Raw genomic sequence first — 16,335 nt, forward strand, 5'->3', positions numbered from 1 at the left:
TTATATGCTCCCTCAATTCTCCCTCATGTTCTCTTTTATATTAGCCTCCTTTCATTTTAGAAAAAGCAAGTCAAAACAGTTCTTTTTATAGTCTGTTTGCCACTTCCACTCCTTTATGTCTACTTGACACAATGTATACAACTGACAGCTGTTCTAAAATGGACAAAAATGGCACCACTTTGTAAATACATTTTAGCAACCACAAATTTCTACTGTACCTTGAAATGCAAGCAAAAGAGCTATTGATTTTTGTCTGTGCCTGATAAATCCCTCCCAAACAACCTGTTTACTGAAACTGTAAGTCATTGTTGTGATTAATCTGCAGTATATTAAAAGTTACTTAATTGGAACAGAGAGATAGAAGAATGAGCTAACACTGTTGTAAGTGACATAGGAATTGATTTAATTTTCATTTTCCTAGAACTTTTGCATCTCTGTAGCCAAGTCAGTCCTTATGGACAAATATTAAGGACTAAACCAGCTGACAAGGAGAATACTCTCTGAACAAAGTAAACTGTGATATAAATAACCTGAAGATACGGAGCAGGATAACTGAAGCTATAGATCATGCTGTGATGTTACACTTTCTTGCTTTCCCACAGGAGATGTGGACATGCAAACTGACCTTTCAGCACTAAATACTTTTCTTAATGTAAGTAACACAGAAATTTTAGGAAAAAAAAATGTAAAAAAAAAATCATGTGGTTGAAAGAACTTTCTTTCTGCACGTTTACAACATTTAGAAACAAATTACAATGTGAAATATTTCTTTGAATTCATGGTATGTACATATAGACATTCCTGCACGGCATCAGGAGACCTCTAGAATAATATCTATACATGGTAACACAAAATCCTCTGAAACACAAATCCTTAAAATCATATAGATTTTCCACTGTTTTGGAAAAAGCCAAATATAAATTCTTCCCATATGTAAGTTTCTAGAAAGCATTCTGTGTATAAAATGTTAGTTCTCTCACTAAGCCAACTGAGCAATCAGAAATTTTACTGCTTAAGCAGTCCTTTGAAAATCTGAAAACTTACGTAACTGATAAATACTCTCTATAGAGAGAACCCTTGTTAATTATTAAAGTACAGTGTCTTTCTTCTAAAGTACATCAGCATCTTTTACATGTAGTTTAGGTTATTAGAATAAACTGAATACCAAATCTGATTTGTATGCAGACTTGTAAGAGATTTTTAAGAACATAGTAAAGCTTCACTTCTGTGTTGCCAAAAAAAAAAAATATGAAAGGCACAGCCTTCATCTGCATATCACTGTCTTCACAAAAGAAAACCCCACTGATTATTTATCCTGCTGAATGTATTAGCAAAAGTTTAAACCTAGAGGCTGGGCTGCCCCTTCTAATCCTGCCTTCAGAGGGAAAAAAAAGAGGAAAGTTTAATTCCTATTTCTGACAGACCACCACCCTTCCTGAGTCCTAAAGACACAGCAATCAAAACAGTTAGCCAGTAAAACTTTCACTCAAGCACTGCAGTAACTCAATAAAAGAAACATGGTATTGCTGAGTGGTAGCATTTCACTACACTAAGAGACAGATGGGGAGGATATGCAATAATCTTGTCTAAGAAATGGCTATGATTCATAAATTTGGACTCAATGTGACAAATTATCTGACAGATTTCAAAACAGTGAGAAAAACTGGTGTCAGATTGAGATATTATCACATCTCAGTGTGAAGTCCAGTGGCAGCTGGAATTATTGACCACCTAACTACACTGAACTCCCACGCTACTACTGAAAAAAAGTGTCGAAACTACTATGTAGAGCAAAAGTGCGAAAACAATTTTTATTTAAGGACATTATTTAATTATGTCCTATTTAAGGACAGAGTTGAGCTGATTGAAAGACTGATGATGTTTTTCCTAAGTTGAACTACCTTGCTCACAGTTCCAGCTTAGGGGTCCACTCAGTCTTAATAGTGAGCACCTGAGTAAGTCATAAGGACTTCCTATCCACTGTGCAGACACCTTTTGCCTTTTTTTTCTTCTTTTTTTTTTTTTTAAATTGTAAGAGCATCAACTGATTGCAGAGGTGAAGCTTGTGAGCAAAGGCAATGAAGTTTCTCTGGCAGATGATCCAGGCCTATGAAAAATCCTTCTACAGGATACTCACACTGCTTCCAGGATCTAGCATCACCTTTTTTTTTTTTTTTTCCAAATAAGAACCAGGAAGGGGAAGGAAGGTAATGATTTCTTAGTATTGCACATAAACAGATATAGCTAAATCATAGCATCACTTCTCAGGGAACCAGACCCACTTTGGAACAGATAATTGCCCTGGAGGAGTGCCAGCTAGAAAGGTCAGCAATTAACCTGGCGTCTCCTCCTTCTCTAGGTGGATTCCCACACAGCTAGCAAATCTCAGCCAAAATCCCTCACTCTGTTGAAACTGATATACTTAATCATCTCAGAATCATCTCAGCTACCAAGAAAACATTTTAAAATATAATTTCCAGTCGTCTTCTTTCCACTGATTCACCCTTCCTCTGGCCTTGTTGGCTACAGAGACTTGACAGTTCCCTTTCAGGCACTTTGACTGCAGCCTTTCAGACAAAATGACAGTCACTGTGGGAATCCCAAGCACTCTGAGAACCAAGGCAGCCTGCTCAAGCCATTCCCCTACAGGGCACAACGGTCATCTCGGGGAGCTACTTCTTGCTTTCCAGACACCTCAAGATGGGCACCATCAAGTCCTCCAGTCTGCTCTTGCTCTCCCAATTTCCTGCAACCTGTGCTCTCCCCAGGGCTGGCTCTCAGGACCTGCTTACCCAGCTTCACAAGCATGGCTCTCCGATCCTGCCAGCCCAAATGAAGAAATTTTGTCCAGAGAAAAAGTTTTCAAGGAAATGAATCAGCTCCACGGATGACAAGTGACCACTATTATCTCTTACATCCAGTCACCAAGCCCTGTTATCCACTGCAAAATCTGAAAACCAGGGCTAAGTCTGGGAAGCTTGGTGAATCAAAGGGATGCTCAAGGGCAGTGGTTACATACTTTTATGCCAGGCTCAAAGGGCAATAGTTTATCTGAATCCTACTGGTCCATATACCTCTACATAGTCCTTAGAGACTATAAATTAAAGCACACACTTTCCTTTTTTCCTTTCAACCGAATACAAAGACCCTGTGCTTTACAGCCTCCTTGTGCTCCCTGGAGTCTGCTAATAAAAAGCTGTGTCTCTCACAGCACCGACTTGGGAGAACAGGGCTCCATACTGTTGCTTCCATACCCGTATACTGGTAAACGGCAGAACACACAGGAAGTATGGATAAGGAAATGTATCTGTATATATCTCTGCAGGCAGAATCTCATCAGTGATCATATTTTAACATGAAATTAACTGCCAACAAAGGCCTAGTAGCTGCACTCAGCTGTGGCAAGCAACTGCTCAGAGACTCCACTGGAATTTTAACTGAGGGACAGTGTTATCATGAAGTCTGTGAACATCCAACCCTCTGGAAAAAAAAAAAAATTCTTCAAAATGGAAGAATTCAGTCTTCTAAAATTTGTGGGTGAAAAAAAAGTTATACCAATTTTTTAAAAAAAACCCCAAAAAACCAACATGTTTTTATTCAGAACTGATTGGCAGCTTAGCTGCTCCTGCAGCTCCACTTCTTTACGCTCTAGGAAAAAAATGGTTTAGTAATTTTAGATTGCCTATTTCCAGCATTGTTCCATGCTGCATTAAAGACCTCATTCATTTCCCATTAGCACATTTTAGTTAAAATTAACACATAATCATTTGCAATGATCTAGCTTTCAATATATTTGTAAACAAAAATTCATCTCGAATGTAAGACAAGGAAAATCTTTGGAACTGTTAAAAATTATCCTGACAGAACTAATCACTAAAACCTCATTCTTACACCTTTTTGGTTTTAATCCAAGAACACTGGGATTGCCAGTGCTGCCCCCCCATTCCTTAGAATGGCTTCCTTAAATAAGTAGTTGTCACAGTTACCCAAAAAACTTTTGGCAATGTAACAAAAAAAGGGAAATTGAAGACCCCAAGAATCAATTCAACATTTTAAGAGGAGACTGAGGACAACAAACACCAAATGAAAGCAGAATGAGCACCAATCTCAATGTATTAGGAACCAGGCACAAGCAAACCTCTCTCCTTATTCCCTGATACCCTTGACCTTTATGCAAAACCTCACTTCACATACCCAGGACTCCTTGTCAACAGAGAAATGACAGAAACATTACTGTCCTTTTTGCTTGTGGGGGATTAAATAAAATAAGTAACAGAAAACTTAAATGTAGCTATAGGCTACATTCTGGCTCAAAAGAAGGGGGGGCAAAAGAAAAAGAAAAATCTGAAAGTTGAGAGGAAACACACACACACACACACACACACAGAGGCACAGAACAAAGTGTAACACAGGTTTTGTCAACTGTGGGGATGGTGCCCCCAGCATGTGTGCGCTTGTGATACTAACACAGCCAGCACGGTCTGTTTAGCTGTGTCAGAGAAGGAGTTTGTCTCCAAACACATGCAGATGGAAAACACTTCAGATCATCCTTTAGCCTAAATGCTCAGAAGCTGTTTGCTCGGGCCAGTGCAGATGTTACACTGCGAAGCAGAAGTTTTGGACTATTAAGTGTCCAAATAGAGACAGTATTTTCCAGAAAATTTCCACAGATCTTGTTAGATCTGACACCATGCTTATGGACAGAGTTTCTCAAGGGCTGACGTCACCTCTCCTTCTTGGTGCTGATCATTAGATTTAGATGAGCCCAAAGGCTCTCCCTTATGAGGAATACACCTAGGGAATGAAAATGAAGTCACTTCAATCAATCATGAAGTGCTAATATGCAAGACTGTGTACAACCGACCATATAATTTGTACATTTGTGGAAAACTGCAAACAAATACTACGGAGTTACTGACAGACAAACAATTCTATGGCTCTCTTGCACTGGGGAAAGAAAAAGAAAGCATAACAGGCTAAAATATAAATAACGTCCTTGTCAATTTAATATTCTGGTAGTCTTATGCTACTGCGCATAAAACATGAAGAAAAGCTACATATGATAGGAAGCTCAGCTAGTTTTAAATATAGAGGACCAGGTGCTCCTGCAAGGAGCAAACCTTATGTTAAAAGAGATTGTGCTTCATCAAAAAGCAAGCAGCTGGAGACTTCCAAATCCCCGCCACCTCATCTGACAGAAGTGCTGTACAATATTGGATCGCACCCTGCCCCACCCAAAGCCCCGCTCTTTGTGTTTTCCAATACAGAGTCACAATGCCAGACTCTGTAAAACTCTGTTCTGTGTCGCTCAGCATGATGCACACTGTTTATCTTCTGTGTACAGTTTGAGCCGCTGTACCTACTTTTCCGTCTCTGCTGGATCAAGACTAAACATTACATGAGACCATCTCATTCAGAAAGTCCTAAATGTAACTTTTGTTCAACCATGGAGGTACAGCACACAAGCATACAAGGTTGAGAACAAAGCACCGTTTTTCATACAAAATTCTGTTTCCTTCTCAAGTTGTGGCATAGTTAATATAGAGCACACCTGTAACTTGTGAGTTAGTTTCACAAGTTTAGAAAATTGTATTTTTTATAATAAACCAAAGAACCTGCAAAGTGAAAGATAGTTATGGCATCCCAAGATCTTCCTCTTGGTCTATTACCTAGCAGCACTTGGACTCCTTGATGCTTAAAGGCCACAAGCAGAACTGAGCTGTACCAGATGCTGCACAAATACGGAGCAAAAGTCCCCATCCAAAAGGGTGAGACAGAGATTAAAACTGCCAGAGTTTGCAGTTTAGAGTAACAACGTGAAACAAACTCTCTAATAAAATAATTGCAACAAACTGGTGTTTCCAGAACAGAAACATGAGCCCATCAGACGAGAAACCCCCCCAAGTAATTTCAGCTGTTGCTTTAGAGCAGTGCCCCAGTGCACGACCTTCTTCAACACAGCATCTATCTTCTATGATTTTATAGGGGAAATTTTCACTCCTTACGCACCGCTACACATTCTGAACTCTGTACTTTTCAGGCAGCACTAAATGTACTTGCAGGGCATTCGGCCTCCAGATGAATCTTTTCTGGAAATGTGCTTAAAATTACTTTTCCAAACTATGATGTCATCTCCCTTTTCAGCAAGTGCCTTCCACTGCCGACTTCAGCACATCCTTTCCATAACGCACGTTACGTCGCTTGCGAATGTTTTTGAGAGCAGCTACTCAAAAGTTTGATTTAGAAGAGATCCCTTTACTACATTACATATATAGGAAACGCCCAGGCACAGCGAGGAGCGGACTGCACGCCGCGTATTTCCACATAAATACCAAAACACGGTAACGGGGCGTTCGCTGACAGTTTCTGGAAAGCAACTCCGCGCTGCCGGTGAAGTTCCCCGCTGGCGGCAGCGCGGTCCTGGCCCCATGTGAGGAGACCGGGAGACGCGCATTACCGGGGCGCTCCCCCTTCCCGCCGCGCACACCACCGGGGCGCTCCCCTTTCCCGCCGCGCGTTCCCGTTTCTCACTCAGCCCCGGCGCACACTTCCCGGGGCGGCGGCCGCCCGTGCGGTGCGGGGCGCTCAGGGACCCGGCGGGGCTCCCCTCCACGGGGCGGGACACCCCGCGCCCGGGGTCACTCAGGGCCCCGGCGGCGGCCCGGCCCGCCCCGAGCTCACTCGCGGCCCGGGGCGCGCCGTCCCAAGGAGGGACCCCGGGGCGGGGGGAGGACGGGCGGCGAGGCGGCCGCTCGCCGTGCGCGGTCCCGCCCGCCGCCGGGCTCCTTCCCCCGCGGCCAGGGGAGCCTGCCCCGGTCCCCGCGCCTCCCCCCCGCCCCGCTCCTCACCTCCAGACCTGCCCGAGCTGCAGGATGTGGACGAGCGACTGCAGGAGCCAGATGCAGAAGGCGCAGGACGGCGACCTGCCGCTGCCGGCGCGGGGACCGGCGGCTCCGCCGGCGGCGGCGTTGCTGCTGCCGTTGCTGCTGCTGTTGGTGGCGTTGCTCTTGCTGGCGGTGGACGCCTGCCGCTGCGGCGTGCAGGGGCGAGCGGCGTCGATGTCCGCGGCCGCGGAGCCGCTGCTCACCAGCAGCTTGCTCTCGGCGGCGGGGCAGTGCCCGGCGGCGGCGGCGGCGGCGCCGCCGTCCTCGGTGCTGAAGTCGTGCGCGAACCAGCGGAAGCTGAAGACCTGCACGGAGAGGGAGCCCAGCAGCACGAAGAAGAGGGTGAGCCCGAACCACCAGCGCTGGCCCCGCAGGTAGTAGTCGACCGCCAGCCAGATGTCGGTGCCCACGTCCGCGAAGTACACGGCCAGCGCGGCCAGGATCCAGAGGCAGTCCCACAGCGAGTAGCGCCGCTGCTCCCTGCCCAGCCGCAGGCACAAGGAGGACGAGCCCCCGCCCGAGCCCCGGGAGCCCCCGCCGCCGCCCCCGCCGCCGTCTCCTCCTCTGCCGCCGCCGCAGCAGCAGCAGCAGCAGCAGCGGGAGCCGCCGCCCGAGCCGTCCCCGCCGCCGCCGCTGCAGCACCCGCCCCCGGGCGCCTCATCGTCGTCGCTGCCGCCGCCCTGCCCGGCGCCTGCGGGCAGCCCCGGGGCCAGCGCCTGCACGGAGCCCGAGTGCTCGGAGTTCTGCAGCGGCGTGAACGCCACCTCGCCGCCCTTCTTCATCTTCCGCCGCCCGTCCGACTTCGCGGCCATGATGCCTCCCTCAGCCCCGCCGGAGAGCGAGCGGGAGCAGCGAGCGCTCCTTTATCCCGCGCCTCCCCCTGCTCCTCCTCCTCCGCCTCCTGCCTCCCGCCCTCCGCCGCCGCAGCCGCCGCGGACCCGCCGCTCCCCGCGTCCCCTGTCCCCGCTCCGCGCCGGGCTGCGCGCCCGCGGGCGGCTCCTCCGCGGCGGCCGCGCCCGCAGCGCCGCCCGCCCGCGGGGAGCCGCGCTCAGCCCGCCCGCCCCGCCGCCGCCTCCGCGGGGGCCGGCGCTGCCGGGGCCGCCGCCGCCGCGCTCTGCCCGAGCCGGGAGCAGGCAGGGCAGCGCTGCCCGGAGCAGCGCATCCCGCCCCCGCCTCCCCGCCCGCCTCCGCCCGCACCCGCCGCCGCCACCACCCAGCTGACTGACGCCGGGAAAGAGGATGACCTCATCCCTCTTCCCTCGCTGCCGCCGCCCCCCGCCCGGCACCGGCACCGGCGCTGGCGCAGGGGCGGGGAAGGGGGCGCTCGGCCGCCGGGAGGGAAGGGCCCGGCGCGGCCTCGGGGGTGCGGAGCGCGGCGGCGGGGCGGGGGGGGGTGGCGGCGGCGGCTCGGCTGCCCGGCCCGGGGAGGTGGGCGCGGCGGCGGCGGCGGGGAGGCGGCTGCTCCGCGGGGCGAAGGAGCGGGGCGGCGGGGTGTGGTCGGTGCCCCCCGGGGCCGCGGCGCTGCTGCCGGCTCCGCTGCCGCCCCCCCGGTGACCTCGGAGCGGTTTGGGGGGAGTCTGCCCCGCCGGCGCGGAGCGGGGGAAGCGGCGGGACGCGGGTGGATGCGGACGGGGCGGCCAAGAGGGCGGCGGCCCCCCCAGCCCCAGCAGCGGGGATCCTCGGACCAGAGGGAGCCGCCGCCGCCGCCTGAGTGCGGGGCGGGTGGGGGGTGGGGGTACCCGCGTGGCTGCGCTGACCCCCCCGGCCCGGCAAGTCCCACAGGACACGCCGCCGTAGTTGCCCTAAACTTTGTGAAATGCGACTGCGAGGTGCAATTCCCGAATTATGCCGTGACTCACGCTCTCTGAGGCGTTCGGGGGAAGGTGAGGAGACACCGCTTTATTCCGCCACCCGAAGAAATCGCATTTTATGCATAAAATTTCACGAGGCGAACTCACGATGCCTTTCACCGCCCCCCCCCCCCCGCCCGCCTCTATCCCCGCAGCTCCTGCTGCCCCCGGAGCGCGGCCGCTCCTCAGAGCTCACCGGTGTTTCGGTGGCAGAGGTGGCCCAGCCTCCGGTTTTCAACTCGGGCGGCGGGCGGCCGAGGCCGGGGGAAGCCGGCCCGGGGCGGGGGGAGCCGGTGGCCGCTCCCCGGGGAGGAGTCCGGACCCCCCCGGGCGGCCCCGCGGCAGCCGCCGCCCTCGGAGCCCGGCGGGGGCCGCAGGTGGCCACCAGCCTCCTGCCCCCGGGAGCCACCCGGGAGTTACGCGGAGGGGGGGGAGGGCCATTTGCTACCCACCCTCGGCCCTTCTGTCCTCCTGCAGCTCCAAACGTGCGGGGTGAGCAACTGATTGACCTCTTCGACGGTTTTTTTCTTTTTTTTTTTTTTTTTTTTTTTTTCCCCCACCTCTGGAATATTTTATAAGCGTGCCGACTCCCTCCTTAAAATAGAGCAGTGAGATAGTTCAACCACGTTGCTGGAATATCTTAATAGGAATGCCAGGGAGAGTGTGATAGGGCACTGTGACGTTAAGGTATGTGACTAAATACAGCCCCTTAAACTTCATTAATTACAGAGAAGTCATGTGGACAGCCGAAAAATCTGCCTTCTAATTCTTAAATGTGCAAGGTAAGTATAAAGTTGCCTTTTGGAAATTAGCTTTTACTGATATATACCGCAGATTTCAAGAGAAGACTACAACATGCATTACTGCATTATTCAAAAAGTGCTGAGCACACAAAAATCAAACTTTGAAAGGTGAAGAGCACACATAAAACTAATTTGGCTCATTGTTTTGCATGTTACCACACATTACAAGAGTTTTTAATTACATCATCACATAATGGTTCTTAAATAATAGGCATTTGCTCTGCAATCTCTGTTACAGTGGTATTGCTGTACTTTTATTTCTATTCCTTTTGTACCCCCATATTAATTTCATTCTCATTACAATCCATATGATCTTAATTGCCTTAGACTTTTAATGCAAATTGCTTCTTTCTGAAGGTATCTTTTAATAATTCAGTCAGCACCTATACATAATACAATATATTCACTTAAGATTACCTTGTCAGCAGAGAAGGTGCTTAATAATGAAGCTAATTTAGCTGCAAGTTGGTGGTTTATATATACCAACAAGCTTCCAGTGTTACTCTATTTATAGTTACACCTTTAATAAAATGGTTTACTGTGCTCTTTAAGTTACTTTAATTGAGTCTGCTTGACATATACAAGTCTAAAAGATGCTAAAAACGTACAACAGAGGTTATAGCGTGATACACGAGTGGTGGTGGGGGAACAACTGTGCTTCTAGAGCCAAAATCCTAGCCTAAACTGCTTGGGCTGGGGGTGGGGTAAGAGAGTAACTCAAAGATTGGCAGATTGATGATGGAGGGAGTAAAATGGCAGAGATCAAGGTCCAACATACTACAAGGGCAGAAGGTACCTCTGAGCAATGCAGTAGATACTTAAGAACATAAATAGTGACAGTCTAGCTGTACATCATCTTCAGAGGTCATGACTGCCTAAGGCTACCCCACTGCTAGCAGCTTGGCAGAGGTAACTGCTGGGAGCAAGCGTCCCTGCATCCTCCCCTCCCTGCCCCAGCTGGGGCAGGACAAATTTTATGGTATGTTTACCCTCAGCCACTTCACTCAGCAGCAGAATTTGACCAAAGGGATTGATCCATTGCCTAGCAAGACTCCAGTTCACCACAGTGGGCTTTAGATCAGACCTATAAACCTGAAAGGTGTTCACTTTGTTGTGATGGGGACTTGTTAATGTTCTGTTGTGATGCAAAGAGTTTTACACTTTCTTCCGTGTATTTTCTGTTCTGTCCCATTTTTCTCCTCTCTCCTCTCTCCTTTTTTGTTTCTTTTGTTTAGTTGGTTTGGTTTTCTTTGATTCAGCTACTGTTGCATTTGTGGGGGGAATTATATTCTTCCCACTGATTTTCATGTTAACAATAGCTGTCTGTTAAACGAAGGCAGTGCGATAGATGAACATGTAAACTTAAATTAAATGTAAGGCAGTTTGATACTTCCAGAGGAATGTCTTCTGTTTTGTTTTCTCACTTAAAAGATAACAAATGGAAGGGATCCTAAACAATATGTAAGTGCTGAAGAAATTGATTTCAAGAAACAGAACCAAATTTCCTGTGTTAGGCTGGCGTAGCTTCTATGGAGCTGTATCGGGGCCAAGAGTTTGTATACACACGGTGTACAAACCAGCATGCATTCAGCAAGCCAATGTTGTTACTAAACCTCAGAAATTATTAATTACAAAATATAATTGAAGGCAAAAATGTGATCACGGGCATCAATACATATTTCATAAACCAAGTACAGACACATTCATTTCTGATGTAAAGCTAATTTTTCTCTGAAGGAGATTTTATTCTTGGCTTCCTTTTTTTCCACCTTCCTTTAAAGAAGGCACTTTTATGGGTATCACAAGTACTGCTTTTGCTTTGTTCTGAATTACAACTCCTGTTTCCTTTCTTCCCCCTTACAATATCATATCACCTTTGTCTACTTTAGGAATACTTTTTTTTTTTTGTCTTTCTGTTTTTTCATTGTAGACTGTTATCAACTCAAACCTAAATGTCCAGGAAATATGCTTCTGGTTCCAATCCTCTTATCTTTAAAGTATTTTTCATTTCTTCAGGTTCCTAAATGATGATGTTTTTCCCAGTCTTCTTCAGCTATATTGGATAGACTGCCCTGTCAAAATACACTCAAGCTCTTGCTTGTAGTTCTCTCATTTCACCATTAGAATATCATTATATTCTACAGGTCCAATGAATTTTTGCAGGCGCTCATTCCAAACGACTCCCAAATCTATTTTCTGTTGTTTGGCAATACTTTTGACAATTGGAGTTTGGTGCTTGATGTTTCTGGGTTTTCTTCTAGCTCAGAATAACTAGAGAGATTGAATGGGTTCATTGTCCCAGGATTTGACAGCCTATGGCAGTATTTTGGCACAAAAGCTTGCCTTTCTTTCCATAGTTGGTCCTTCGGGGAGCAGTTCTGCATCATGAAGGAGCTGTGCAGAACCCTGGCAGGGATTGCAGCAGGCCAGTCTCTCCTGCTGAGCAGAGCTCCTAAGCAGCACCCCTTAGAAATAAATGAAGTCCCTAAGCCATAAGGAATTCTCTGGTGACTTCTTCCAGAAGATCTGGTGAATCTGTTAGCAGATTTGCTTCCTTTCCTCCTTTCTTCCTTCCCCCTTCTTTTCTAACTACCTTATGGTACGCATTTTATTTCTCTCCCAAAGGCACCCAATGCCTTTTCCTGCGCTGTGCTTCTCTCTGCCTTGATGTGTATGACCTAAAGCTGGAGCGACCTGATGGAAAATCTGATGAACATCTATTTTCATATTCACTCTGACATAGTCTCACTACTGTGCCTTCTGCTGACTTTAACATGTTTCCATGTTAAGACGGTGCCCTCAGGCACACATGCATGTGCATGAGCAGCAAGTGAGAATTATTCTACAAAATTTTCACAAGTTTAGCTGTTTTCAATAGATTCATGTTTTAACTACACACACAGGTGTCAGTGGAAGTTGTAATAAAGGCTGTATGTTTAATATTTACACACTAAAGTACATAAGTACTTAATTATCTTTTTGCCCAAATAGATTCATTCACAACAGGCACATGCCACTGTATGCTCTGATCACTGAGATGCTTTAGTGCAAAGGGAGAAGGCACTTCCTTTCAATGAGACCAATATTTCAGAAAATTAAGCACAAATCAAAAATACATTGGTAAATTGGTACACGTTTTAGAAAATTAATATTATAATACTATATATTTAAGAAACATACAGAATATAAATAGCTATTGCTTTAGCTTGAGATTATTTATATATATATAAATATGCTTGCTTTAGCTTGAGATTATTTATAGGCCTACATGTAGATTCACACAGAAACAGTTTTGAACTATAAACTTGCCTTTAAAATTTAGAAAAGAAGCATGAATCAACTATCTGCATATGTTAGCCCACTTTTACAATTCCAAAGAATACGCTGGGATGTTCCCTGGTTTCAGAAATTACTTTGCTTATAACATCCTGATGCTGATATGTGTGTTTTGTACGTACCTAAATCTCTTTTCTGTAGCATGTGAAGGTTCATGTGTAAATGCCACCACATGAGATCTGGAAAGGAAGAGATGCAATGTAGCAGTGTTCTTAGGTGCACACCTAACTTTAAGGAGCCTATAAATCAAACTTAGTGGGACTGTTCATATACTTATGGTTTAGGCATATACTTACATATTAGGTACATATTTAAGTTTCATGGTGAATTGGGGCTGTAGTTTCTTTTACTGTATTTCCAGAATGTCTAAACATTAGAAATGTAATACATTCAACCATACACTCCAGATGAATAGTTTAAATAAATAAATACCAAGTTTAAGTAGCCAAAATGACTGAGAACAGCCCTGCTTTGATGAGACCATATGGATTTTAATATTACGTATGAAAGAAGAAATGTTTTTTAGAATTTTTGAAAGATTTAACTCAGGATTTCTTAAATTTACATTAATTATTTAGAAATGGATGTCAGTTACCTTTCATGTTGCTTCATAATATGTATTTTAAAATATAATCAAATATATATATATATATATAAAACGAATGATAGCAGCCGACACAGACATATGGGAAGACATCACAGGAAGCAAGCTTGCAACCAGGCCTTGTACAGTGCCAACGGCTCTCACTGCCATTGCACATGCAGAAACCAAACAACAATCAAGGACATCATATTTTATGTTAACAGGAAAAGCATTTATGGAATGCCTAAGGGGCTGTTAACATGCCCTATGACACTATATTTAAGATGTAATAAAGAATTTTCAAAAGTTTGAAGAAGAAAATGAAGAGTCCCATTTTCTTCCCTCTTTTTGATTCACCTGTTTAAAATGAATTTAGGCCAACAAAAGAATTGCAAAACAAAAGATTCAGCCACAGCACAGAAAGTTATGACACTGCTTTGCATTGCTCAGTATGGAGGAATTTATGGACTTTTCCAAATTCCTGCTTTACTTCATGGAGAAGAAGTACAAGGGACCATTTTAAATTCATGTGTGAGCAGAGGATGTTTATATTTGCAAACACACTTACATATACTACCAATCCACAAGGACTAGGTGGTACTAATCCAAGACTTCTAAAGGAACACTGAGGAACACTTGGTACTTCTTTTTTTTCTTATTCCAATTCCATTTCCACAACTGTCAAACTACAGGATGGATAGATGCAATATAACTGCTCATACGTACTTAAGAGGAGGGAATCCTTACTTTTGTATGATGAGTTTCAGCAAGGCAGTACTTGGAGTTGCTGAGAGAATATTAAATGATCCAATGAACCAGTCAGAACATCATTATTTTTTTCAAATCCTTAACATCATCAGCAAAAGAAACTGAGACACTTCAGGGTTTAAATGGGCAGAGATATGTCACCTAGATCAACCTAATAATATATATATAAAAGCACACCAGGAGAAGTGGATAAGCAAAAGAGATAGAGTTAACTAATACTGGATCCTTAATGGACATTTTCAGACTCTGTTATGTCTAAAAGTCTGTTATGGTCTTCAAAGTCTATATTTTAGCTCCCATCTCCATCTTGAGGCTTTCTCTGCAGTGCAAAATTAAGTATTCTTAAATAATAATAATAATAATGATAGATAATAATAAAAAATAATAATAGACAAATCCTCTAGCCACTGCCCTCTCACACGTATCTTCAAGGACAGGATGCAGCACAGAGAGGTGTCAGAAGTCAAGCCCTTTTCTTCACTACAGCCTTGGCTCTTCCAGCTAACTGAGTTCTCTCACTGCTCCTTCCAAGGCTCCCATGGGTGACAAATTCCTGGGTTTCTCATTGACCCTAGCAGGCTCTTTTCTATGATGCATCTCTGTTCCCCATGGAGGCATCAGCAGTGTCAGTATCTGCCCAGGCTCTTCAAAGGCAGGGCAGGGTGCTGGAACTGAAAAAGCAAGGCAGCAACGTTGCTGTGCAGCAACAGCAGAGTGCACACGAGGTGGCACCTCTGTCATGTCTCCGTCTCTGTCTTTGGCCAGTACTTTTGCCCGAATATTATCCCACTTGAAAGGGACGGAGATTAAATGACTTCTGTGCCATACACAGCAGACAACATTGTATACCATGTGGAAGAGGCAAGTTTGGAATTTGGCACTAGTCCCGAGCTAAATATGCTAACTGGCATGTCTTCCAAGCAAGACCTGAAAAGGGATTTCTTATGGTATTTCAGGTGTTCTTATCAAAATGTAATCCCCTGGTAATATGTGCTGAAAGCACCCATGATGACCTTGAAATGAAGCCTTCTGCTGCGGTGGTCCTGTTAGTGAAAGGGTTGAGGTATTTATATGGCTCTGGATCCAGGGAAGCAAATCCAAAACCTAATTTGTACACTGTATAGGTAGAGAAAATAATTTTCAAATACGGAAGGCAGCTGCTGAAGGAGGGTATTCATTGTTAGTAATGAAAAACAGATTAGGAAGGCATTATTTACACTTGATAAATCAGAAATGGCATCAAAGAGAGCTAGTATTACAAACTATTAATGAAAGACATAATAATGAAACAAATCACATAATAGATCACAACAAAGTGATTCGGTGTAATGAATACTGATACTAAGTAAGTGAACTGTGCACTCTGGGGATACAATTTCAAATCCATTCCACTGTGCGTGGTAGCTGTGTGAGCAAAAAGAGCACTTTCAGAAGGAATTGACTCTGTTCCATTGCTCACTCTGATCACATCCACCCCTTACATTAGCTCTCCCTTTGATGACGTATAAGGTAGATAAAAATGAAATTACCTGCCAAGACCAATTATATGTGTTTATTATTTTTTTGTGTCAAACTAACAACTGAAATCTCATCACCCATGCAGATATCACCCAACATTCGTCATTTCACAGAATAATGTGAATGAATAAACATTGAACATATTAAAAAGACAGCCAGACAATGTTTCATCAGCACAGATTAGAAACTCATTTAATTCTTACAATTATAGAAAGCACATTGCTGCTACAGAACACAGTAGTGCCTTGAGGGTGAAACAGGTCTAAAATACGGATCTTCATACAGATTTTAAATTTTGAAGGTACCAAAGGTGTAGCCTTTGATTAAACAGAGGGATGCCCTATGTAGCTTATATACAATATTTGTATTCTGATCACACAGATGAAACTTCAGGTGGTGTGCAAGTCACGATTTAATTTCAGACTCATCTGTATCCTAAACCCTTCCTGAGTCAGTTCTGGCAATGTCAAAGCCTACCAAACCAAACATTATTTTGTGCATTTATAGCTAAATATTTTTCTATTTATTGTGCATTTTCCAAAAGAACTGGGCTTTTTTGGGGTAAGTAAAGGCATTCACACATATAGCATTGG

General features: G+C 45.4%; 1 protein-coding gene across 1 annotated transcript in view; it reads right to left on the reverse strand.

Annotated features, from left to right (window-relative positions):
* Window positions 1-7,717, reverse strand: part of XKR4 (XK related 4) — a 234,486-nt gene extending 226,769 nt beyond the window's left edge. The window contains exon 1 of the mRNA XM_074897722.1: window positions 6,849-7,717. Within this exon, the coding sequence (XP_074753823.1) occupies window positions 6,849-7,696 (848 nt within the window). The 5' untranslated portion in view covers window positions 7,697-7,717. The remainder of the gene's footprint in view (window positions 1-6,848) is intronic.
* Window positions 7,718-16,335: the final 8,618 nt, after the last annotated feature.

This window comes from Athene noctua, chromosome 2 (assembly GCF_965140245.1).
Source record: "Athene noctua chromosome 2, bAthNoc1.hap1.1, whole genome shotgun sequence".
NCBI classification, from domain to species: Eukaryota; Metazoa; Chordata; class Aves; order Strigiformes; family Strigidae; genus Athene; species Athene noctua.